Source organism: Monodon monoceros, unplaced genomic scaffold (assembly GCF_005190385.1).
Source record: "Monodon monoceros isolate NGI ecotype Baffin Bay Population unplaced genomic scaffold, NGI_Narwhal_1 Super_Scaffold_7, whole genome shotgun sequence".
Lineage (NCBI taxonomy): Eukaryota > Metazoa > Chordata > Mammalia > Artiodactyla > Monodontidae > Monodon > Monodon monoceros.
Genome location: NW_021703784.1, coordinates 9,808,077 through 9,834,728, shown reverse-complemented (window position 1 = coordinate 9,834,728; position 26,652 = coordinate 9,808,077). Strand labels below are relative to the sequence as shown.

The window sequence follows — 26,652 nt, the reverse complement described above, 5'->3', positions numbered from 1 at the left end:
AACTTGTTCTTCACGTTTCCTAGCAGTATGTGTTGCAAATATCTCCTCCCACTCGGTGCCCCGTCTTTCCTTGCATTACAACTTTGGAAAAGCCAGTGTGACCTGCGAGCAGCTTCTTTGAGAGCTCCCGGGGTCCTGGGAGCTCTCCCCTGGCCACCCTCATCACAACCGTTCCCACCCTCTCCACCAGGACAAGACAGGGCACCGAGTGATCGGGATGCTGGAGCCTGGACCGCACCGGCCCCGCCCCCCGGTGCGGCCCCACCCACGGCCGTGCTGGCCGAGCCGCGCGGGGTGGGCCCTGTTGGCCCCGGTCTCCAGGGCAGCGCCGGGCGACGCGGGGCGGGACTGGGAGGCGCCGGGCAGCCGGGCTGTGGAGGCGCTGAGGATGAGGGCCCGCCGGGGTCGCGGCAGCCAGGAACGCCGGGCAGGTGACAGGCGGGGTGGGCGGTGCGCCAGAGGAGGGCATTGGGAGGGGTGGGAGTGGGAGTGGGGACGGCAGGAAACCTCTCGAGGAAACTGGATCTGGACGGGGCGAACTCAAAGGAGCCCGCGCCGGGGAGCACTTGGGACCCAGGCGGGAAGGGCAGACGGTGGCCGAGGCAGGGACGGGGCCCAGGTGGCCGGGATCTGGAAAGACTTTGGCGCCCAGACTCCCAGAACAGCCCTAGCGTGGGTTGATTAGACCGGTCCAGGGCATCAGACCCACCGGACCCATCACTTCCTGGGCCTTAAAATGCTCCTGGTTGCCCAGTCTTGTCCATCGGAGAAAAGGGGGGTGGAGAAAATAAACCCAACTCCCCTTTGGGCAGCTTCGGGCTTGTTCCAAAACAGGGCACCTTTTCCTCTACCACTCATCTTGGTAGGTGAGTCCTTAAAGCAGGGCTCCTTTTCACCTACAGAAGGAAATGTGTTTCTCCCAGTACTAATGGGCTAGGCCCAAGGTCTTGAAGGGACCCCTAGGGAATTAGCCGTTTCTTAGTGCCACCGGTTTATCCCTGTCTGTCTTGTTTATTTAGGAGATGTGTCAGCCCCTCTTGGTCAGAAATTTCAGTGAGAAACTTTGTGCCACTAGGCAGCCACATTCACTACATTTAAAAGGCCCGCTTTTAATTTATTTCAGCTATCAGCTTTTCCTACTTTAATCCCATGCTTTCATAAAATCACACCTTCCACAGACGACCCAACTTGGATGGTATCTGCCTTTGCTCTCTTCATAATCTCCCAAACTTCATTAATGACAAAAATTATATCTTCTTCTATGGACATTTTTAATTGATTAACTCCAAGAAATCCTAGTCCATGTATTTAAAAGAGAAATTGAAGGGACTGAATTATTTCGTGAAGGAGCAATTCCAAATTGAAATATAATGATTATTTTAAGTTTTCTTTAAGATCCCAAGTACAGTGACTTGAACTCTTAAAGTAAGACTGGTGTTTATCACAAACTGTTTCAGTTAAAATGTGTTAGTATTTGAGGGATTTGACACTTTCTAAAAATATCCTAAAAGCAACAGTTGATCTGCTTATCAAAATTAAAATAATATGGTAGAATGAAATTCGTATTTTTAAAATAAGAGAATTAATACAGCAAACTGGTCTGTGCAGTTTGACAATAATATGTTAGTCTACCAACAGGGGGAACTTTGAATTAAAAAGAAAACCATAGATATTTAAATATCAGATGTATTTAAGTCTGAATGTTACCTTTGGTCTGTTTTGTTTGTTAAGTTGCTTTCCTCCAAGGAGTTGAGGATGTTTCTTGGAAATATTAGCAACAAGGTCAACTAGGACTAGGAAGAAGGTCGTGTTATTTAATTAAAGAGAGGATTTGCCCAAAGAACAAGAGCAAGCCATTGAAACAAATTTTACAGTAATCTCTGATGAGAAAGGTTGTTTCTGTTACCTGACCTACAGAAAAACAACAACAACAAAAACAGCATAAAGGCAGTGAGATGGAAGACAGAGCAAATAGAAATGCCAAGTAGCGATGAAAGGAAGCACATCCAAAAACATCATTTCCTTTCAATCCTATCTGAACTCAAAGCATCCTTTCCGCAAACCATCTCGTGGGTCTTTATGACAGCCCTTTGAGACAGGGAGGGCTCACTTGGAATCATACTCTTAAGCTAGTTACAAGGGACCCGAGCTGTTATTCAGGCCAATCTTTCACCCACCCAGCATTCCCCAGAACTGCATTCCGTTCAGGTAGGTGGACACCCAGCCTCTGCTATGAATCACTGAATAGCAGAATTCACAAGGCCACTAAATCTTTTGTTGAACAGTTTTAATCATTATCGTGGGTTTTTTGTTTTTTGTTTTTTCCTCTGAGCTGAGGTTGATCTCTATGTAATGTCCACCTAAATTACACATTCCTACCTAACAGCAATCTGGATATCAAAAAATCTTCCAAATGATAGAGTCAGCCAATATAGGTTTAGGAGCAAAACAGCTTCCATCAGTTTTACAGTTCCAACTGTGGAAACCATACTCTACTTCTCTCCCCCTCCTTTATTTTCCAAAAGGCAGACCCTGAACCTGTTTTACTCTGTCCATAAATACTACTGAACATGGCATATTTATATCAGTGCCCTGGGTCTTGGAAATAATGCATTGAAGTACTGTCCCTAATTAGCCATTTCGCTTTGTCCGGGCTTATCTGTAACAGGCCCTTGGAAGCTCAAAAAAGGAATCCAGTCATTAATTTTCTCAATAAAGCTGCATTTGATTACTCAGACTGTTTATGAGCTCTACATCAGATGTGTTTCTGTAGAGAGAAAAACATAATAGTTTTTCCAATAGACCTTTCTCATACACACAAAAGGGGGCATACAAAAGCCTGCAGGTAATAACAAGTTTCTCTTATTTAATTTTTTGATTAACATTGGCATTAAAGAGATTTCAGTAGTCACAGAGTAACATAAATATAATTTTTTTTTAGGCAAATTCTTTTGCGAACCACGACTTTAAACATTCAGCTGCTGCCATCCACAAGAGTATCCCTGTTCATTTTTGTTATTTTCTCAAGATGATTCATCGTAAATTAATTCCCAAGCTCTCTATTCAGTCTCCTGTTCATCACACCAACTTAAAGGTCCAGTCCACAGAGCCACCTTTTAAGAAAGAAGACTTACATTCGATTTCAAAAGACTCCTTGGAATCTGATTCAGAAAGCCTCACTCAAGAGATCAAGTCCCAGTCTAAACTTGAAGACCAAATTCAGGACAACGACATGGAGCCTGACAGCTTAGAGGAGGAGAACTTGAGTGAGATGGAAGAGGAAGCAAGCAGAAAAGCAGCTCAGAGAAACCTCCATACCCAAGATGCTGGTGCGAATAACAGGTAAGGAATTGGCTTGTGTAAGAAAACAGTGGGTTCCGAAATGCATTGTTAATTACTGGTACTGTCCCAAGTGAAAGTGAGGACAGGCTCTTGGTTTTCGTTTTTTTGTTTTTTGTTTTTAATTTTTATTTTATATTAGAGTACAGTTGATTTACAATGTTGTGTTAGTTTCAGGTGTACAACAAAGTGATTCAGTTACACACATACATATATCTGTTCTTTCTCAGATTCTTTTCTCGTATAGGTTATTACAGAATATTGAGCAGTGTTCCCTGTACAGTAGGTCCTTGTTGATTATGTTTTATACATAGTAGTGTGTACATGTTAATCCCAATCTCCTAATTTATCCCTCTCCCCAGCCTTTCCCCTTTGATAACCATAAGTTTATTTTTTAAGTCTGTGAGTCTGTTTCTGGACAGGCTGTTGTAATGGGCACCTTCATAGTGTGTGTGAGACAGGTCTCCAAGCAGCTAACGACAGCTCGGAGCCAAGATTTTTGTCACATTCATTTCTATTTTTTAAAACAACGCATAAGACGAGAATAGTTATTAATAATAAGGGCATTTGCCTTTCTTATGCTCCTTATTTCCTGTCCATATTCCAAGTGTCTCCACTGCTGTGACCTCACTTGGAGAAATCCCCGAAAGCCTGGTCTAGCAAAATGCCATGACTTGGAGCCAGGTGGTCTTGAGGTGGTCCAGGTACTGCCGTTTAGTGTATAATTTGAAACAAGTCCCTTCAGTCTTTCTCATCTGTCAAATGAGCCAGCCTGCTTCTCTCACAGGATTGCCATCACTGTCAGTACAGTACGTTCTGGGGGTAGAAGCCTACCTGAGCTAGGGGGGGGTCTACCTTCCCGGGCTTATGTAATCACATAAAGATTTAATTTCTAATAACCAGTACTTATGCGGTATTAACTTTAGGCTAGAAGCCACCAAAACATCTAAGAGGATTTAAATGAGTACAATATTACTCAGTTTTAGTGAAAATATAAATGACATGCTAGAGTACTGAAGTTAAAAGCTATTGATTAGACAGGGGTCTTGGGATGGTGGTAAAGTACAGAGCATCTGAAGCAGACCACATGGGTTCAAACTGTGCCACTGACTAGCTGTGTGACCTCGGCCAAGCCCAATTAAACTCTTTGTGCCTCAGTTCCCCCTCAGTAAAAATGGGATAGTAATAATAGTTACCTCACAGACTTACAGTGAGGCGAAAATAAGTCTATGTATACATATATAAAAAGCGCTTCGAACAGTGACTATAAGTTCTGTATGTGTTAGATGTTTTTTTAATTAGGGTTAAAGTAAATTGAGGAAAGTTTACTGGAAGGCCTAGAGCTTGGGCAGGCAGGGTTTTGGAGACTAGGTAAGATTTGGGAAAAAAAGAATAGAATTAGAATGAATGTGTGTGGCACATTGAGCCCCACTTGATGGCAGAGGATTTGTTCTGAGTGTAGGGAAAGTAGACAGAGGAGGGGCCTGCTGACGGGGACTGTCGTGGAGTGCCCCCAGCCCACGCCGCGGGTAGGACGTGGAACACAGAACTCAAATGACGTGTCCCCAAGAATGCAGTCACAGCGAAGGGTTGTGTGGAGCCAGAATGAGAGCCGAGCCCTGAGTCTTTTTCTTCGTCTTTCCCTCTTTCCCTCTTTCACTGGAAATGTCAAGTTGAATCGAGCTCATTTGCTTCTTAGGGGATCTCACAGCACAGTGTACAGTAAATCCCCTACATACGAACCTTCAAGCTGCAAACTTTCAAGGATGCGAATGTATCATAACCCTATTACAGTACAGTACTCTACAGCCGACTGTGTTAGTTGGGCACCTAGGCTAACTTTGTTGGACTTAAGAACAAATTGGACTTAACGAACGCTCTCTTCGTATGTCCACTGTACAAGTGATAAATGCTATAACTGAGGTGCAGCCATAGAGCTGGGGGGCAAAAGAGGGGCTTAGGAAGGCTTTAACCAGCCAGCCGCCCCTGACTGGACTGGGTTGGGCACACCTGGAGGAGAAAATGCAGGTTCCTGGGGAGGGCAGCGAGATGAAGCAGTGTGCAAGGAAGATTATTCTGCAAGCTGGTGCATTATGAATTAGAGGGTAAAAACACAGTGGACAAAGAGACTACCAGATGGTAATAATTACAATGACAACAATAACAGTAATGACATCTCTTTTGAAAGGCCATCTCTTTTGAAGAATTTCACTCAATTCTTCATTGTAATCCTGCAAGAAAGTGCTGCTATTCCCATTTTACAGATTAGGAAGATGAAGCTGGCAGAGATAAAGTCACCCAACGTCAGAGTGCTTTGTTATTGATGTTGAGGTGTTTTTTAAAATACTTTTTATTTTATTTATGTATTTTGGCTGCGCCGTGCAGCTTGCAGGATCTTAGTTCCCCGACCAGGGATTGAACCCGAGCCACAGCAGTGAAAGCACGAAAGCGCCGAGTCCTAAGCACTGGACCGCCAGGAAACTCCCTGAGTTTTTTAATCAAGAAAAAATTCTAACCTACAGAAAAGTACAGAGAAAAATACCATCTCACCCTTATTGCCATGTTTGTTTCAGATATATTTTTTAAAACATAAAATGCTAGATAGTTTCCTGGTTTCCCTTCTCAAATCCGTCCCTGTCTTGCTCTCAGAGATAACCAATACATCAATACATACTCTTTTTTTTTTTTTTTTTTGGCTGCGCCACACGTTATGGGGGATCTTAGTTCCCTGACCAGGGATCAAACCCTCGCCCCCTGCAGTGGAAGCACAGAGTCTTAATCACTGGACTGCCAGGGAAGTCCCAACCCACATATACTCTTATATGAGTGTATATCCTTCGTAGCAATCTTTTATTCATTTACTTCATAGGTAATTTATGAATTAATTACTTCATAGGTAATTCTTTATGTTTATAAAGAACTGATAGGACTTGGTGACAGTTTAGAACTGGGGTTGGAAGGAACAAGAAAAGGCACAGATTACTTTAAGGTTCTAACAACAATAGCATTTATAGAATGCTTGTCCCGAGCCCATCCCTGTGCCAAACGCTTTACATGTATCATCTCATTTAATCCTTATGGCAGCCTCAACAGGTGGACACTATAATGCTCCCATCTTGAAGACTGAAAATGAGGCTTAAAGAAACCAGTTATGTTATACCCATTTATTCCACCGGGTGGGTGGTGGAACGGAAAACTCCTGCAGTCTGACTCTATGCTTTAAACCAGGGGTCCCCAACCCCCCACCCCCACCCCGGGCCGCACAGCAGGAGGTGAGCGGCGGGCCAGCGAATGAAGCTTCATCTGCCGCCCCCCATCGCTCCCCATGACTCGCATTACCGCCTGAACCACACCCCCTCCCCAACCCCCACCCCCGTCCATGGAAAAATTGTCTTCCACGAAACCGGTCCCTGGTGCCAAAAAGGCTGGGGACCTTTAAACCATGTTTGTATTGTAGCTCTAATCTAGGAGAGTCATAGTCTCCTAGGTAATAAATGGTACTTTTATTTACTACGGGGGTGGGAGGGGCATCGGAAAAGAAATATCTTTTGTGGTGGATAGGTATTCTTGTCTGTACTTTTACGATGAAGAAACCAAGGCAAGGATCCATTACGTGACCTCATTTCTCCAATGTTGAGTTTTTCCTCTTTGAGTGGGGCTCAGAGACCTGACTTTAACCTTGCTTTTTACCCAAGGACAATGTAAATACCACTCAGTATATTTCAAAATAAAAAAACCATACTTATACAAAGTCAAAAGCATCATTAGGGCCTTGGCCTTCTGATTCAGAGATCCTTGAATAATGGTATTTTCCTTGGACGGATTTGCCTTGGAAATCCTTAATGATGGACTATAATCCCCAGGGTTAGAATGGGTTACAGCCCTAGTAATTGCTTGGACTGTACTTCATACATTGAACATTTACAGGACCAGTTCTGTACTACAAAGGAAAGCTGAACTGAAGCATTTAGCCAAGTAATGCCTCAAAAATATCCTTCAGGCGAGTGTTTTGTTACTGGCCCCTTTTCTCTGCCTCACTTTAGCCTTGGAAACCTTTCTTAGGTGTATTGTTACTTGGATCTGAGTAGTTTACTAGCCATGAAATAGACAAATTGATCTCAGGCTCTCAGTATGAAATTCAAGAAGACTTTCATTTCTGTCAGGTAGATGGCATTCTGGGAATTGTAGTTCAAAATAATTAGTCAAAGCCTTGCCTTAAAACGGAAGAAGATCTCTTTCTTCTTGCTTTTATGGGCAACCGTTTTAAAAGCTGCCTGACAAAATCACTTGAGCCCTACTCTTGTGTTTTGATGTTACTAGAAGCTCCTCAAAGCAATTACTCCCTTGTTCCTCAGCAAAGTCAAGCCACAGTTCGATGTATATGGATTAGAGAAAACCTTTTACTTAATGGAAATTGGAGCAGCATTGACTGCAGTGAATGAATCAAGAGTGGAAAGAGGATCTTCATATGATAATCCTTAAACCCCACTCCAGAACTAGCCCCATGACACTCGGCACTCAGAAGAAAGAGATCAATGTAATTCCTAGAGCATTAGAGATAACCTCTTCAGCTCTGGGGCCTTCTGAAACCTCATATGTTAAAAAAAAAAACAAACCAGAAAGCAGCAGTACAGTAACTAGTATATGTGTTTGATAAGGTCTTATGTACAAAAATACTTCAATATAATTAGCTACCATTTGTAGGACTATTTGCTTGATATACATTATCTCATTTATCCTTACAAGAGGCTCTTAGATATCGGCATTATTATCCCCATTTTGCAGATAAGGAACCAAGGCCCTGAAAGTTGTGTAGGTGTACGTAGCTACTAAGTGGCAGAGCCAGAAATTTAACTGAATGAACTCTCTTTTAACATCAAAGTCTGAGCCTCTAATTATAAGTATCTAGATAGGTGATCAAGGGCTGATCTGATAAAGGATTCAGTTTTGCTCTCTAGCAAAAATTAAAGGTGTAACGACTTCAATATGGACTAAACTGAGGCCAGATTAAAATACGCATGTAATATTATAAATTTCAGTAAAGTAATACAAATTTATAAGGGATCCTGTGCCCTCAGAATACTATAAATATTAATGGCATTTTACTTTGGGCAGTGAGGTCATAGAGCCTATATTCGTCAGCAGCTCTCCTGGGAAACGGAATGTTTTCATTCACTGAGATCTCTCTCATCACCTGGGAAGTGTAGCCTTCACAAGATCCCACGTTCTGTCTCATAAACCACCGTGTGCCAGAAATTACTGGGTGGGAGACAGGTACAGTAAGGTATTCTTAGTTGAACTGAATTTCAGAATTGTCTGAAGGTAAGAAAAGGACTCAGGAATAATAATCTTCATTTTTATGGTGGTATATAATTTTTCCTCTCAAACACTTTCATATATAGTTGACTCTTGAACAAAATGGATTTGAACTGAGCGGGTTCACTCATAGAAGGATTTTTTCAATAAATAGTACTCCAGTAGTACAAAATCCATAATTGGTTGAATTAGCGGATGTGGAACCGTGGATACAGAGGGCCGGCTCTGGGACTTGAGCACCTGTGGAATTTGGTATCCCCTGCCTGTCCTGGACCCAATCACTCGCAGATACCAAGGGACCACTGTATGTTGTTTCCGATTAATAATACAAGAATCAAGTGAAATATTGAATGATGATTTCTAGGACTTCAGTAGCAGCATGGGATAAGCAAAACAGAAAGTGGGTAAAGGGAGACTTAGTAAAAACTAAAACTCAGTATTTTAATTTCCCCGACTGTTTTGTAGGACACACTGGATATATTTAAGCTGAGGGGAGATTACTTCCTCTCATAAGTGTTGTAGAGTTTTGTTTTGTTTTTTTTTGCTCTGGTTGGGAGAGTAAATGTGACACTTGAGGCTAGATCTAATATTCTAGTATAACCAAGAACATTCTGAGAGCTTCCAGGAGTCAACTCTCATTCCTGTTAGTTTCTAGCAGCATTCATCCACGTTGATTTATACTGTCTTGATTAGGTAGATTTTCAATTTCAGGCCATTGGCTGGCCAACCTCTTTCAAACACATTCTATTACACACCGAATTCTAGGGGTTTCACAGAGTATTTGGGGATAGCTACTAGCGTTTTGGTTATTTATTTCTGATCATGTGGGTATAGTCATAGCAGAGAGGTGACTTGTCGTAGGCATTATCATTGCTGTTTTTTTTAATATAAATTTATTTATTTTTGGCTGCATTGGGTCTTCATTGCTGCACGTGGGCTTTCTCTAGTTGCGGCGAGCGGAGGCTACTCTTCGTTGCCATGCTCAGGCTTCTCACTGTGGTGGCTTCAGTAGTTGTGGCACACAGGCCCAGTAGTTGTGGCACATGGGCTCAGTAGCTGTGGCATGGGCTCTAGGTGCGCAGGCTCAGTAGTTGTGGCGCGCAGGCTTAGTTGCTCCGCGGCATGTGGGATCTTCCCAGACCAGGGCTCGAACCCTTGTCCCCTGCATTGGCAGGTGGATTCTTAACCACTGCGCCACCAGGGAAGCCCCATCATTGCTGTTTTATGCTCACTTGCTCACAAACTGTGCAGCAGTCAAACCCTGATGCACTCCTCAGAGCAGGCACGGTGCCATCGTGACAGACAAGCAGAGGAGGGAGTAAGGCGTGTGCCTGGGCATGAATTGTGTCTATCAGAGGCACAGTCCCCACCAGAAATGCTAAAGCCACTGTGACTCCTGGGATTTTATTGCCCTCGGAGATGACCACGAGTTCCTTTCTAGCTTATTTCCAAACGGGGATGCATTACTGTGTTAAAATAAGTAAATAAATAGTGAGTTTGAAACCTCACAAAGTGTAATTTAAATTTACATCACCTGCAATCCTGCAGGTTTATCAAGAGGATTAGGAAGGTTGTAACCAAGTAACTAAGGAGATAGTTTGATTCATGACCTCCGCTGCATTCATCTGTTTCTGCTCCCTGACAAATGTGGAAATGGAGGAATCTTTGGTTACTATAATTTTTAATGGATTGAATTTAAAATAAATGTTTTTTCCCCAACACTTATATACATTGCTGAGTTTCGCATGATAGGCCCAATTCAATTTAAAAATTCGTGAATTCTGAGAGCTGTTAGGACTCTTAAAGGTCAGTCTATTCCTTATTGTAAAAGGAGAAACCTGAGGCCTGGAGTGGATAACAAATTCACCCAAGTTCACACAGCTGCTCAGTGGCAAAATCTGGACCAGGACCCAGGTGTCAAGACCTGTCTAGTACTTTTTCCCATGAAGTCACAGCTACCTGGAAATTCTGTTGCTGTAAATATCTGGCATTTAAAATACAAGAGACTCTGTCTAAAGAAAGTGTATGCACCTGGACATGTTGTAAATCTGGGTCCCTGGCTTTTAGCCATTGTTTCTGGAGAATGAAAAGAATATCCAGGCCTTCCACAGAAAATGTCTGGCTTGAGCACTGTAAACTCTCACTGAACGAGAGGAATTATGTTTCTAAATAGGTTCTGTGTCATACAGCATTTCCCTCGTGAAGATGCAGCCTTTGTTTCACATAAGATAATCTTAATTAGAAACGAGGTACTAGAATTTTACATTGCAATTACTAACACGCCCTCTTAAGATAGTTTATTTTCATTTAACACTCAGATTGTCCTTGAATCAAGACTGGCACTAATAAGAACTTGGGGCAAATATCTGGTTATTTTGCAGCCATAAACCTGTTGTCAAAAAGAAAAAAAAAAGGGACTTTAGTTGGAATTATCTAAACTCTATAATTGCAGTAAATAAAATTCACCAGATAACAATCCAGTCCCTTCACTTGAGTGTGTTTCTAAAGACAGTCTTTGGCCTTTGGTTCATTAAACTACCTTTCTTCTATTAAGATGTTTAATATTTTTAGCAGAATAAATGCCTGCATTAAATGAAATTTTCTGGGTTGTAAATAGCCTCCCCAAAGCATTTCAGTAGACTTGTGGAACCATTTTATTTCATACTTGCAAAAGTGATTTTTTTAATCCTTTGGATTTATTTACTTAAAAGCTGTTGATAAAAAGATTAAGATGAACACAGAACTCAGAAATCCTTGGAAACAACTGTCAGTTTTATAGCTCCTTAAAGAAGCATTAAAAACTTTACACTTAAAAAAAAAAACACAAAAAACACTTTACACTTAAACAGAAATTGAATTTGCTGTTCACATGCATAAAAGATTTAATGGCATATAAATTGGGAATAATTGTTCTGTTTAAAAGGATTAAATTAAACCTAAATCAATAATAACATGTGCAGTTTCAATTTAACTGCCTACTTAAAGTGGCAAATAAATAACTGCTAAATGATTAATAGCAGTGCTTTTATTCACCTCCTCGACAGGCAAAATGGCCAGTTATTGAATATTTTACTGTGAGTGCAAAGGATGTTCATTGTACTAGAAACATGCTCTAATTTTAGTAATTTTTTGATTGAATACTAAACTGAATATGAGGCTCTTCGTCAAATGGAGATTTGATTTTATTTGGACTGAAGTTGTCACAGTCATGCTCAAATATGGTCCATTAGAGCTAGCGGACAGGATGGCATACGCATATGAGACCACCCTCCCCTTCCTGTCTGCATCCATTTCTAACCTGGGCATCTGAAGGGCAGACCTGGCATCTGTTGTCTGAACGGCAACAAAAGCATTGTGTACTCGTTGTCTGTATAACCTTCCTGTCAAATGGGGAGGAAATGAGGTACGTGTTTTGTGTGCACAAGATTACTGATGAAGGAGCACTTCACACTCATTTTGTTCCAGTGTGTTGACCTGGACCACACAACACAATTGAGCTTCTCCGCACATAAGCTCAGAACAATGGGGCTCTTTAGTATCATGTTCTATTTCAACCATTAGATTTGTTTCTGTGAAGTATTACAGCTTTCCATGCTCGATAGTTTGCAAAACATAAACTCCCATTTGTCTCAACACATGGTTTCCATCAAAAAGGGAAGAAAGGGGGATGTTTTAAGACAATCATGGCAGGTGTACACGGTACAGTGTCATTAAAGCTCTTAGAAGAGCCACACTTTCCGATTCTCATCTTGTAAATACACATTATTAGAGTGTCTCTTCAAACGATTGGTTCAAAAACATCCTTCGCAGCCAGAGCAACTCATTATGTCTGATTTGTTTCAAACCCTTCTGTATTTTCCAGGTTTCACTTAAAATGTCCGTCTTTCCCAGGGCGTGTGAGATTGCTTCCGTGGGCATCTAAGCATGGCAATTTGCTGAGGCTGGAAATTACGGCTCTTTCTGAAGGTCTAAAGTAATTGAATTCTCCCAGTTTTATCTTCCTCATCATCTTCCAGCAGTTCTTAAAATATCTCATCATGTGGAAACACCGACATTTCTTAATCCCATTTCCTAAATTACAGTTCAAACAGACTCTCCATGCTGCCTAGGTCGTGGTAAAAAAAAAAATTGGATTTTTAAAGATAAGTGTTCGTTCTTTCAGGCCACTAAGGTCCCACTTAGTGCATCACGAGACAACTTTGTGTCCTGGAAATAACTTAAGCCCTAGGGAGAGAAGAATCCCTTGAGATCCATCAGGAGGAAGCATGGTACACACCAGTGTTGTGTCCTGGTGACAGAACGCAACACACAGCGAGCAAAGACCAGTGATGGAGCTCGTTGGCATGTGCTTTTATAACCGGCCCTTCCTGGGACCTTCCTTACTCCATGCTAAGAACATAGTTCTAAACATAGATACGTATATAAATGTGCTTAATACTCTCAACGACTATGAGGTAGGCACTATTATTTTTTTTTTTAGGTAGGTACTATTATTATCCTCATTTTATTGATGAGGAGCTGAAGCACAGAGAAGAACAATAACTTGCCCACACTTCCACGGTAACTGGTGGCACCAGGAATTGAGCGCAGGCAGTCTGATTCTAGGACCCTCGTCCTTTGACTTTCTACGGTACCATTTCTCAGAACCAAAATATTCCATATCATTTATTCCATGAGACTGAGGGGTGTCTATAGCCCTGACTGTGGACATCATGCCATCATCAACTAATGCTAGTTAAGTCTGGTGACCAGTGTGAGTGCCAGTTTTCTTAGTATAACTGCAGAGATGGAAGTCAGAGACTCCATTTCCTTCAATCATCAAAGACTACCTAGTTGTTAAAAAGAGTGGGCATTCCTCGCTTATTGACTCTTGTGAGTTCATCATAGGGTCACAGAACAAGAGAGTTGGAATGAACTTTGAGATATCATCTAGCAATTGGATCTGGAAATAAGAGGTCAACATATTTTCATTGATAAACAAGGTCTGTCCTCCTAGTTTAAATGCCCATAACATTCTGTACTTCTGTACTGTTGGTGCGTAAGATCCATCCGCCTGTCTTCCTCACTCAGCAGCCAGTTCCATCCGCCTGTTTCTGTTTCACTCACCACTCACCTCCAGTGCCTAGTACTTGGGGAGCCACTCAGTACATATTTGTTGACCGGCCAACTGACTGACCGACCGATTCACTAACTCCCCTAAGGCAGGCCCTGCAACAACACCTGCTTCACCACCACCTCTGGGATTGGCTGTGTGATACAGGGCGAGTTACTGGACAGGAGCCAGATCCCAGGGCCAACTGCCAGGGTCTATATCCTGGCTGCACCACGTATTAGCTCTGTGACCTTGGAAAAGTGACAGAAGCCTGTTTCTTCATCTATTAAATGGGCCTAATAATAGCACCTCCCCATAGGGTTGCCATAAGGAGAAAACTAGAGATCCACTGTAAGCTTTCCCTAGATCAGCACGTAGTAAGTAGTGTGTGCTCTGTGCCATCTTCCCGAAGCCAGCACTCTACAACCCACCCAGAAAAGCAGCAAGACAGTGGGCTCCAATAACGTGTGTGACTTTTAAAGGGTGCCAACCCCTGCTCTAAATAGTGCAGAGGACAGGGCTACCTGTTCTAAAACTTTGCCCCCAAAAACCATATGGCCTCTGTACATAATCCTTTCCAAAAACATCACTTTGCCTATCCAAAAGTATTTGTCTTACTATAACATCTTTGCTCGCTAATTAAATGATTTTTACTTAATTAAATAAATCCAAACTCTCAAGTTAATGCAGTTAAGCCAAATCCTTCACAGAGTTTACAAAGCCCTTCAAGATTTCACCTCTGCTTAACCCTGAGTTCTAATCCTCCCACCTTCCCTTTTATCCACGTAGAATTTGTTCTTTGAAAGCCCCATGTTCTCTCTCCCCTCCATTCCTTTTTACGTGTTGTTTCCTCAGCCTGGCTTACACTTCCTGCCCTTCTTAGCCTTCGGTCTCAGCTAAGCCATCACTTCCTTCAGAAGGCTGCCCTTTCCCCCAAGATGGGATTGGATGTCCCTCCCGAGCCCTGATGGCCACTCATCACTCTAATCACAAATAGCTCATTTCCTGGTCTGTATCCCCCACTAGGCTGTGGGCTCACCACTGTATCCCCCTAACTTAGTATGTGCTCAATAAATATAGAATCAGCGAGCGAGCAAATGCATGAGGAAAGTTAAATTCTGTCGAATCAAGTGAATGAATGAACGAGGAGGGTTAGACTCACTTTTTCCTTTCAATATATCATAGATACGGGAAATGGCATGTTTCTTCATTTCGAAAAATCTTTATATCTTTATTTACTTGAAGATGTACTTTCATCTTTTCTTCCCCATCTAAACAACCACTGCTGAACCTTATACTTAATGCAGCACAAGATAAGCCCTAAAATCATTCACTGATTTGGTCCAATGCAGGAAGTTTTTCTGCATGTTTAGGTTCTAGTTTACTGCTGTTGGTTTTTCTTTAAAATATCTAAAAAAAATAAATAAATAAATAAAATAAATATCTAATGCTAAGTTATTGATTGAAGCATCACTTGTTGCCTCTTCTGCCCATAGCACAGGGTAGAGGTTAGGGAAGGAAGGATAACCCTCTGTCCCTGCTGCCCAGGACCTTAACCAGGTGAGAAGATACAGTTGCCATAGTGAAATAAGCACAAATACAGAACATGAAGTAAAGCTATATTGTCTCATTTTGATTTTATGCAACCTTGAGAAATAAACAGAACAAATATAATTGATCCCTACTTACAGATGACAGAAACCAGCTCGGAGGTGACATGATTTGCCAGCTGATGCACAGATAGGTAGTGGCAAACCCAGAACTTAAGCCCAGGTCTGTCCAGTCCCAAATCTAGATTATGCCCTGCTGGCCCCCTCCCTGCCCCTGGGACACTACATGCCCAGTGACCCTTGGAGTCAAGTGAAAGGCAGGGCCCAAAACTCCTGTAAGTTCACATGAGGGGACATCACATGGAGAAACCTCCTCAAAGCCTCAGAGGCAGGCAGCCCTGTGGAGTTTCGGGAGCGGGGAGTTGCACGGTTTGATGTCAATTTCCTGACAAACGTGGACCATCTCCATTCAGGCACTTTGCTGGAGGAGAATATCATTTTTCTTCCCTTGGTGGAAAAGGAAGAGAAGCCTATCCCAAGAAGTTTTCTGTCTTAATATGCGAACTAAAAATTCAAAGTGACAAGGGGAATTCCCTGGCAGTCCAGCGGTTAGGACTCAGCGCTTTCACTGCCGTGGCCCGGGTTCAACCCCCAGTCGGGGAACTAAGATCCCATCCCGCAAGCCTCGCAGCGCAGCCAAAAAAAGCAAGACATAGGAGTTGGGGCTTTCTGCTCTAGTTTTTGCTTTACATCAAATCAAAGAACTCTAGGTCCACATTAAGAAGATTAAATTAACATTAGGGGCACCATTAGTTTGTTTACCCAGCATAAAATTATGTCCTCTATAAATGGGAATATCAAATAGCATAAAAAGCCCAGATGATTTACATTTTCTTTTTGATTAGAGGATTGCATCTACTGTACCAAGGAAGGAAAATCTCTCCCATTTAGCTTTTGAAGATCAAAGCAGCCACTAAATATGCCATATTACCAGCATTATTTTTTTTCTTTTTTGGTTAAGACTAGGACGTACTTTGCAAATTGAGATCGTCATGGAGAAAAGGGAGGACTTTATTTGGGGTCATATGTACTGATTACAGACCAGTTCACTCCCCTCGGGCTGGACCCTGTGCTTAACCTTTTATTCAGATAGGGCTGTCTACAGCTTAAAGCTCACACTGACCTGTCTATTGAGTTTTGTGTACATAGACTTGACCAAGAGAGTACAAACTGAGAGCTTTCAGAGGCACCATCTGATTCCAAAAGTTAGGGATCTTTCTGTAGCACATTTGATAAAATCTACAAAGACGAAATGAAGTCACAAGTAAAAATCACTGATACAGGAGGATGAACCTATGTAGGTATTCAGTTGGGATAAGTCTTGCTTTCCTCCCACGAAAGGCTCAGACTGAGTCGTTGTTCAGGCAACAGTCGAATTTCCCTTCCCAGATAAACAGCTAAATGTGTAGATCACTAGCTAAGTGTGAAATCCATTTTATCTTCAGCAGCTTGGTACTTATTCAACTTATGGTGTGTCTTAAGTAAGAGCATTCTTTGCATCAAGGCCATTTACTGGTTTAACATTATAGACATTTGTTTTCCAGCATATATAAATTAACCATCCCCCACTTTTTAAAAATCACTGAATTGTACACTTGATTTTTTTAAATTTTAAAAATAAATTTATTTATTTATTCATTTTTGACTGCGTTGGATCTTCGTTGCTGTGCACAGGCTTTGTCTAGTTGCAGCCGGTGGGGGTTATTCTTCATTGGGGTGCACGGGCTTCTCATTGTGGTGGCTTCTCTTGTTGCGGGGCACGGGCTTTAGGCATGCGGGCTCAGTAGTCATGGCTCGCGGGCTCTAGAGCACAGGCTTAGTAGTTGTGGCGCACGGGCTTAGTTGCTCCGCAGCATGTGGGATCTTCCCGGACCTGGACTCGAACCCGTGTCCCCTGCATTGGCAGGCGGATTCATAACCACTGCACCACCAAGGAAGTCCCCATTCCCCATTTTTATTCCATATTTCAATGAACTTAGGTAATTATGACTTTTTGCCCTTATGTGTAGTGTGTAGGTCTAATTTGAGCCTGGGATGTGTCTTTCCCATGTAGATAGTAAAAGGAAAAGTGTAGGAGAAAGATGGAGATTATTTCGAATAAGATGATCAGCTAAAGAGAATGAGTAAATCTGTTTGGATAAAGGACTTGACATTTCTTTTCTGCTTTGGGCAGTCAACAACCCATAGAAGACAAATACTCAGACCTGCGATATGACCCAAATTGGAAGAGGAAAAAAGAGGAGGGGAAGTTGTTGGCTGTGGAAGCATTGCCAGAGTCTGTGGACAGCTCTGCAGAAAATCTGACTTTGAATCCACTTTACCCTTCCAAGGAGACTTCGATGGAACTCTCAGGGGGGAAAGGTGAACAGAAGAAGAGCCCACCGAGCACAGCCTCCTTACTTGGGAGTGAATTTTTAAGCCCAAACTACGAGCATGGTGCCCATCGCAGCGGGCTGTTTTCAGTGCTGAGCAGCAGTGACCCGGAGGAGAAGTCCAGCAACCTCTCTCAGTACTTGAAGAGTTCAAGTTCACAGAGTGAGGTATTCCTGCCAGGATCACACGGCCCTCGGCGAAGGAAGTCCAAACAGTATTTTGTGGAAAAAAACAAACTGACTTTGGGATTACCCACTCCGAAAACAGACTCTTATCTTCAACTTCACAATAAAAAAAGGCGGGAAACTCACCCAGAACAGGTATGTAGCAGCTACTTAAAAATCCCTTCTGAGCACTAGACTGGAATTTGCCTTTGTTTGAAATGGCTAGGTATCACTTCCTTTGGGATGGTGACGTCATTGTAACCACCTGGCTGAGTAAAATGAACTCCGTGTCCCTTGCCCCTCTTTGAAGAATCAAGGGAATTATTCCACAAAGTCTTAAGAGCAAAATAAAAGCCATCAATGGCTTACAGTGCTGTAATTCAATTATTATATTCAAAATGTTTCTATTCAAGGGACCGTAGAATTTTTTTTTTAACTGTGTGCTCCATTAGATAAAATACAGGGCTGAGAGTCTGATTCCCTATGTTGGTTGCCTTTGTTCCCATTAAGGCACTGGTTTTCAACCCTATTAAATTCCTCCAGTACATTGGAGGTGCAATGACACACTCATATCAGTAACAGCAGCTCACTTACAGAAGTGATTCTCAGCTTAGATTCTGTGTACATATTGGGTGGTAGTGCAAGGAGGGCAGGATACAACATGAGTATTTTTTTTTTTATTATCCAGTCGATTCTATTATCTTTCTATTATCTTTCCAACTTCCACTGATAATCACTGTACAGTCTTTTATCCTGTGCAAATGATGTGATACCATTACAAACTTTAGTCTCCCCATCTATAAAATTGGAATAATAATAAGTGCCGTCCCTTTCTCATCTGATCGTTTTGAGGGTATATTCTATCCCAGATGATGCATTCAAAACCTGTTGGAAGGGGGCTTCCCTGGTGGCGCAGTGGTTGAGAGTCTGTCTGCCGATGCAGGGGACACGGGTTCGTGCCCCGGTCTGGGAAGATCCCACATGCCGCGGAGCGGCTGGGCCCGTGAGCCATGGCTGCTGAGCCTGCGCGTCCGGAGCCTGTGCTCCGCAATGGGAGAGGCCACAACAGTAAGAGGCCCGCCTACCGCAAAAAAAAACTCAAAAAAAAAAACCTGTTGGAGGACTTCCCTGGTGGTCCAGTGGTTAAGACACCACGCTTCCACTGCAGGGGGCACAGGTTCGATCCCTGGTGGGGGAACTAAGATCCCGCATGCTGTGCGGCACGGCCAAAAAACAGAAAAAAACAAACAAAAAAAAGCCTGTTGGAGCCAGTAAACTTAGTTCTATTTCATGGGTGCACATAAAGATCACATCTGCCCACTTCCTAGTTGATATGTTTGTGAACATGGGAAAACTGGCTGGATCAGTGCATCCACCACCCTTATTGAGGAGACAACTTGAAATTCATCACCCACTAATGTGGGATCATTTTCAAATATGAAGGAGAGGTTATTACATTAAATAGGCAGGCCCTTAGACCTCTCCCAAATTCAATGATACTGATATTATGTAGAGTACTCTCACCTGTTCTAACCTGTAAGTATTTCCTGATAGAACAAGAGGGATGAGGTGGGTGAACATTTGTGATTTTTTCTTCTTAATTGAGAAACTCCTTATATGGTCTTAAAAGATTATGTCACATCCTTGCCTTTGTAACTAATAATAAAACAAAGGAATGGGTGTGTATATTTAGTTGATTATCAAAATGAATACTTAGCTGACTTCAAACAGAATTTTTAACATTTTTGACTCAGTTTTAGTTGTTAATGTACTTTTCCATAAAACTTCTGTGAAATTTTGAATTTTGCTTGGCTGCTCATTTTAAAATATAAATTCTATGAAAAATGTTTATAGCCAATAATTTCTCCTAGACTAGGACAATATTTTTCCTTTATTTTTAAATGTGTTCTCTCAAAAGAGAAGAGGCAAATAGGCCAAAAAAATTAGTTATATCTCTAATAATAAAAGTGAAAAAATATTTATTATAAACTCTTGATTTTGTAATTGCTAATTTTTCTTAGTAGTTATAACTTAATTTACAAACAATATCATGGTGTGTTGCCGGTGATTCCATAGCATAATTTTCTTCTCATTATGCCAAGGAGGAAACTTTAAAGCATTTTAGGCTTGCCCAGTCTTTAAGCTTGTGAATTATTCTTTGAAGTGGCCATTGACCTTGTCCACCACTTTCTCCAGGTTCAAATGTTTAAGGGCTGATTGCTAATTATATTCAAAATTGTTTCTTCACCATTTTCCAACCTATATTTCCTTCATTTTACTCCTATTCTTTTAAAAAAGGATACAAATTAGTTTGACCTTACAATGATAGAATGATAGGTATAACTTGTTTATTGAATTATAGTCAGTAGCATGGAATGTGTTCCTTTCAAATCGTTATTTATATATGCAGTATGTGCAGGTTTTTCTACCAGTGCAGGTTATATGTCCCCTGATGAGCAAGAACTATGCTTTGTATTTATTTTTAATCTTCATGGTAATTAGCCTAACACATTGTAAGGGCTCAGTAAGTACATGGGAAATGAAACGTGTCTGTCTTCCATCACCTCCAAACTATTTACCATCTCCTTCTTTTTACTGTGATTTGAAGTTTATGTGGGAGAAACGGTATTTCTAGAGCAGTGGTTTGAAATTCTGGCTGGAATTTAGATTCATCTGAGAAAAAAACCCAAAGTGATTCTCAGCTCTACCCAGACCAGTTTATGTATCTGGGTGAGATCCCGAGCATCAGTATTTTTTTTAAAGATCCTCAAGTGGTTCTAACATGAAGCCAGGTTTGAGAAGCATTGCTCCAGACTAGAGCAGTGGCTTTTGTCCTTGGCTTCACATTGGAATCACCTGGAAAATGAAAAGAATACTGGTTCCTTGGCCTGCAGCCCTGAAACTCTAATTTAAGTCATCTGGGGTACACCGTAAGCATGGGGAGCTTTCAAAGCTCCCCAGGTATTCCTAGTGTTTCATTAAGACTGATCTAGAGCAGTGAGTCTCAAACATCAGAATCATCAGGAGGTCTTGTTCCTGGACCTAACCCAAGGATTTCTATTATCTTTAGAAAGATAATTTCTATTATCTTTCTGTTATCATGTAGGGGTAGGGTAGGGCCCAGGGATTTGAATTTTCTACATGGTTCCAGGGGACGCCACTTCTGCTACCAGGCCAACACTTTAAGAACCACTGATCCTTTTTTCCCTCAAACTTTAAGATACTTAAGAACGCCCTGAGGATCTCGTTAAAATACAGATTTTGATCCAGTAAATCTGGGGTGAGACTCAACAGTCTGCATTTCTATCAAGCTCTGAGGTGATGCCAAGGCAGTTGGTGCTTGGACCACACAGAAAGAACATAAAGGGTTTTTCAGAAACCTACAGTAACAATTGTGTAAGTCAGTACCCATTGACCCTTGATGTTTGCAATGGCTGATCGGATTACTGTGTTGATTTGCGGGGTGGGAGGTAAGAAGTTGGGGTGGCAGGTTTGGAGGCTGTTTTATATTAAGCAGCATCCATCTGGAAGGTTTTCATATTTGAAAGTCTGTTTTCCCCTACTCATTTCTTTGAAAGAGATGACAAATATCTTAAAACTAGAAATACTGAAAGGATACATGACCTCTGTTGTTCAATGAATGAATAAATGTCAATTACCATTACATGGCCAAGAAAACCCAGCTTTTTAATATATCATTTTGTTGCAAGCCTCCATGCCCAGTTGAATCAGACAGGGTCTTAAGCAGTGTATTGTATTTGGGAAGATTTGAAAGTCTAAGAAGTTCACAACATCCCAGTAAAAAATGTGAACCTTTTTTTAAAAAAAAAAAAAAACTTGAAAAGTTCACATTAAAAAAAACAGGCAAGAATAATAAAGTAGGGATTTCCCTGGTGGCGCAGTGGTTAAGAATCTGCCTGCCAATGCAGGGGACATGGGTTCGAGCCCTGTTCCGGGAAGATCCCACATGCTGCAGAGCAACTAAGCCCATATGCCACAACTACTAAGCCTGGGCTCTAGAGCCCGCGAGTCACAACTACTGAGCCTGCATGCCACAACTACTGAGCCTGCATGCCACAACTACTGAAGCCCGCTTGCCTAGAGCCCGTGCTCCACAACAAGAGAAGCCACTGCAATGAGAAACCCGCACACCACAAGGAAGAGTAACCCCCGCTCGCCGCAACTAGAGAAAGCCCACATGCAGCAATGAAGACCCAATGCAGCCAAAAATAAATAAAATAAAATAAATTAAAAAAAAAAAAAGAATGGTAAAGCAAGCTCTGGAAATTAAGAGTCATGAGAGAATCTAGCCCCACTAGATAATAGAGTATATTTTAAGCCTCATTAATTAAATAGTAGGGTAATATTTAATGCATATATAGACAGAAAAATAGAAGAATAGAATAGAAAGTCTAGAAATAGAACCAAATTAGTGTGAGAATACATGATCTGATATTGTGATTTGATAAAGGTAGGACCCGATTTGAGGTCCAAAATCTACGAAAGGCTGATAGATTTGACTACAGTTGACCCTTGGACAACATGGGTTTGATCTGTACAGGTCCACTTATTTGTGGATTATTTAAAAAATACGTACTACAGTACTACACGATCTTTAGTTGGTTGAATTCACAAATACAGAACTACAGATATGGAGGGCTGACTGTAAAGTTATACATAGATTTTCAACTGCGTGGAGGGTCAGTGCCCCTAACCCCCACTTTGTTTGGGTCAACTGTACATAAATATCAAAAGCTTCTGCAAGAAAAAAGGCATAAGAAAGCCAAAATATAAAGAACTAGAAAAAATATTTCTAATTCATATCACAGCCAAAACACTAATAGCTCTCATATATAAAGAGCTCCTAGAAATCAATAAGAAAAAGACCAATATCCCAATATAAAAATTCACAAAAGATATGAATAGATAATTCACAGAAAAGTTAATACATATGGCTATTAAACATATGAAAAGATATTCAACTTTGGTCATTATAAGAGAAATCCAAATTAATACTACACTGGGATTCCATTTTTCATCTATAATTAAACCAACAAAATTCCCAGTTTTTGCCCAGTTTACCTCTGGGCAAAAAAGTATAGTCAAGCTGATGAGAGAATAAATTGGATTAACTAGTATGGGGGACAATTTGTTAATATCTACTTAACATACAAATACTACACACACTCCTTGAGAAAGCAAAGCTTAATGGCCAAGAGTATAGGCTTTCAAGCCAGGTTGGTTGGCACTGACACCTGCTAGCCATCTGACCTTGGGCAGGTTGCTTAACCTCTCTGTGCCTCAGTAACCTCATCTTTAAAATGGAGATAATACTAGTACCTTCCTCAAAGGATTATTAAGAAGATTAAATGAGTTAATATATGGAGAGTGCTTAAATCAATGCCTGGCTTATAGCGAGCCCTATATACATGTTAGTAATTATTATTTTTTAAATTGACCCAACATCTTCCACTCCCAGGAATGTATCCTAGTTATATGTGTGCAGTTTTGAAATAACCCTTGAACAAAATCATTCATTTCGTCATTTCTAATAGCAAAAGATTAGAAAGTACCTAGATGTCTATATATGGGGAATGTGTAATAAATTATAGTATATTCATATAACAGAGTACACTGTAGCTATTAAAAAAATGAGATGTTCCTCATGAACCATTATGGATGGACAACATATCAGGATTTATTATTACTAACAGAGAAGCTAAAGTTGTATAAAAGTGTATACAGGGGCTTCCCTGGTGGCGCAGTGGCTGAGAGTCCACCTGCCGATGCAGGGGACACGGGTTCGTGCCCCGGTCTGGGAAGATTCCACATGCCGCGGAGTGGCTGGGCCCATGAGCCATGGCCGCTGAGCCTGCACGTCTGGAGCCTGTGCTCCGCAACGGGAGAGGCCACAACAGTGAGAGGCCCGCGTACCGCAAAAACAAACAAAAAAAACTGCAGTGAGGTACCACCTCACCCTGGTCAGAATGACCATCACTAAAAAGTCTACAAATAGCAAATGCTAGAGAGAGTGTGGAGAAAAGGGAACCCTCCTACACCTCTGGTGGGAATGTAAGTTGGTGCAGCCACTGGGGAAAACAGTATGTAGGTTCCTCAGAAAACTAAAACAGAATTACCGTATGTTCCAGCAATCCCACTCCTGGGCATATATCCAGACAAAACTATAATTCAAAAAGATACATGCACCCCTACTTTCACAGCAGCACTATTCACAATAGCCGAGACATGGAAACAATCTTCATCGACAGATGAATGGATAAGGAAGAGGTAATACAATATATACAATGAAATACTGCTCAGCCATAAAAAAGAACAGAATAATGCCACATTTGCAGCAACATGATACAACTAGAGATTATCATACTGAGTGAAGTAAGCCAGAAACAGAAAGACAAATACCATATGATATCACTTATATGTGAAATCTAAAATGTGACACAAATGAACTTATTTATGGAAACAGACTCACGGACACAGCAAACAAACTTATGGTTACCAAAGGGGAAAGGGGGTGGGAGAGGGATAAATTAGGAGTTTAGGATTACCAGATACCAACTACTATATATAAAATAAACAACAAGGTCCTACTGTATAGCACAGGGAACTATTGGATTGGCCAAAAGGTTTGTTCTGTGTTTTCTGTAAGATGGCTGTAGTAGGGCTTCCCTGGTGGCGCAGTGGTTGAGAGTCCGCCTGCTGATGCAGGGGACACAGGTTCGTGCCCCGGTCCGGGAAGATTCCACATGCCGCGGAGCGGCTGGGCCCAAGAGCCATGGCCGCTGAGCCTACGCATCCGGAGCCTGTGCTCTGCAATGTGAGAGGCCCGTGTACCACAAAAAAAAAAAAAAAAAAAAAGGGGGAAAAGATGGAGCGGCAAGGCCCGGGAGCCAAGGCCCCCGAGCCCAGCCACCCCGGGCCCTTGTCCTCGAAATGGGGGGGGCCCGGTGACCAAAAAAAAAAAAAAAAAAAAAAAGTGAGAAAAGATACATAGGTGGTTAATTGTAAGAGGGTGGAGGGGGAGTAGGGTGGGAGCAGAACTTTTCACTTTATACCTTTCCATATCTCTTAGTTTTGAACCATGCCTATGTGTTTAGAATGTACAGTGTTTTGTAGGAACCCTGGTAACTTTACACCCCCCTGATTGCTCAGGGTCACCTGAATTGCACTTTTGCTTGAAAATAATGGCTCAGAGTAGAACCACTAATTTTTAAATTCAATCTCTCCACAATCATTTCACCATTTTTCATAGATCTGTTAATCTCACATTAAAATGCACTGGAAAAATCACGTTTGAATACATTGCAAAATCTTAGTCACATGATGTGTGAGGCAAGGAACTGATGTAAAAACCAACACACGCTAGACGGCACATAAGTATCACAGTCGGCCGATAACTTTGCTGGTGAATATTCAGTGCTCACTTTTATTTATGATTTGTCTCATAACCATAAGTATTTGTCTGAAACTCACTAGAATTTGAGTCAATTTATGATCTACCATTAAAGGAAATTGTCTCTTCAACAATGAGCTACCTTTTTTTGTTGTTGTTTTTGGCTGTGTTTGGGCCTTCGTTGCTGCCTGCAGGCTTTCTCTAGTTGTGGTGAGCGGGGGCAACTCTTCATTGCGGTGTGCGGGCTTCTCATTGCGGTGGCTTCTCTTGTTGCGGAGTACGGGCTCTAGGCATGTGGGCTTCAGTAGTTGTGGCACGTGGTCTCAATAGTTGTGGTTCGTGGCTGTAGAGCACAGGCTCAGTAGTTGTGGCACACGGGCTTAGTTGCTCCGCGGCACGTGGGATCTTCCTGGACCAGGGCTCGAACCTGTGTCCCCTGCATTGGCAGGCGGATTCTTATCCACTGCGCCACCAGGGAAGTCCTGAGCTACCTTTCTATCTTGATTCTAATGTGACTTTGAAGGCTGATGAAGGCGAGACTTAGTACAGACTCAGAAAGGAGCAGTAAGTGCTTTATACATGTTATTCTGGTTTTTTCCTTGAAATTTCTTAAAGAAATTACAGATACTTTGCAGTGTGCATATAGAAAGGTTATTCAATTAGCTATGGCCTTCTAAACAATATAAAGTCCTATATAGAATCCACTACCCATTCTGAGCATCAGCACATCTTTGAGACTGTTGCTGGGGCAGCAGGTAACTCAGCCAACAAGCATTTATTGAGCAACAGTGCGTGCTAGGTACTCTTCTTAGTGCTAGGGATGTAACAGAAAACAAGACATGCAGAGCCCGGCCTTCAAGGGACTTACATCCAGTCAGGTGACAGGAAACATGTAACAAAATAACTTCAGGAAGGGATAAACATCTCAAAGGATACTGAATCAACTTTCTTTAATAAAGTAATGAGCAGGGTGTAACTGGGATGTTTAGCGAGGTACTTGGGGAAGGGCTCTCTGAGGAGATATCATTTGAGTTGAGACGTGAATGGATGAAAAAGAAAAGACTGTGTAAGCCCTGGGACCCCAGCCTTGGAAGCAGCATTCTCTCCTAGGGGGCAACACAATATAGTGGGAGAAGAGATGAAACTGAAACAGAACACTGGTTTGGGAGTCAGACTATCATGGGTTAAATGCTGGCTTTTCTGTGTACTAGGTGGTACCACCAACTAGATATTTGAGCAAGTGACTCTTCAAACCTTATCTTCTTCATCTATTGTATGGGGTCCATTTCTGCCTTGGAGGGCTATTGGAAGAGCTTATACAAAGCTCCTGACACGTGGCAGACACTC

The 26,652-nt window shown here is 41.8% G+C and overlaps 1 protein-coding gene across 2 annotated transcripts in view; it reads left to right on the top strand.

Annotated features, from left to right (window-relative positions):
- Positions 1 to 348: 348 nt before the first annotated feature.
- The window catches only part of JHY (junctional cadherin complex regulator), a 66,582-nt gene continuing 40,278 nt past the window's right edge, over positions 349 to 26,652 (top strand). For both annotated transcript variants that reach the window (XM_029209005.1, XM_029209004.1), the window contains exons 1-3: positions 349 to 431; positions 2,942 to 3,342; positions 17,531 to 18,050. In XM_029209005.1, coding sequence (XP_029064838.1) covers positions 3,029 to 3,342; positions 17,531 to 18,050 — 834 coding nt within the window. In that variant the 5' untranslated portion in view covers positions 349 to 431; positions 2,942 to 3,028. The remainder of the gene's footprint in view (positions 432 to 2,941; positions 3,343 to 17,530; positions 18,051 to 26,652) is intronic.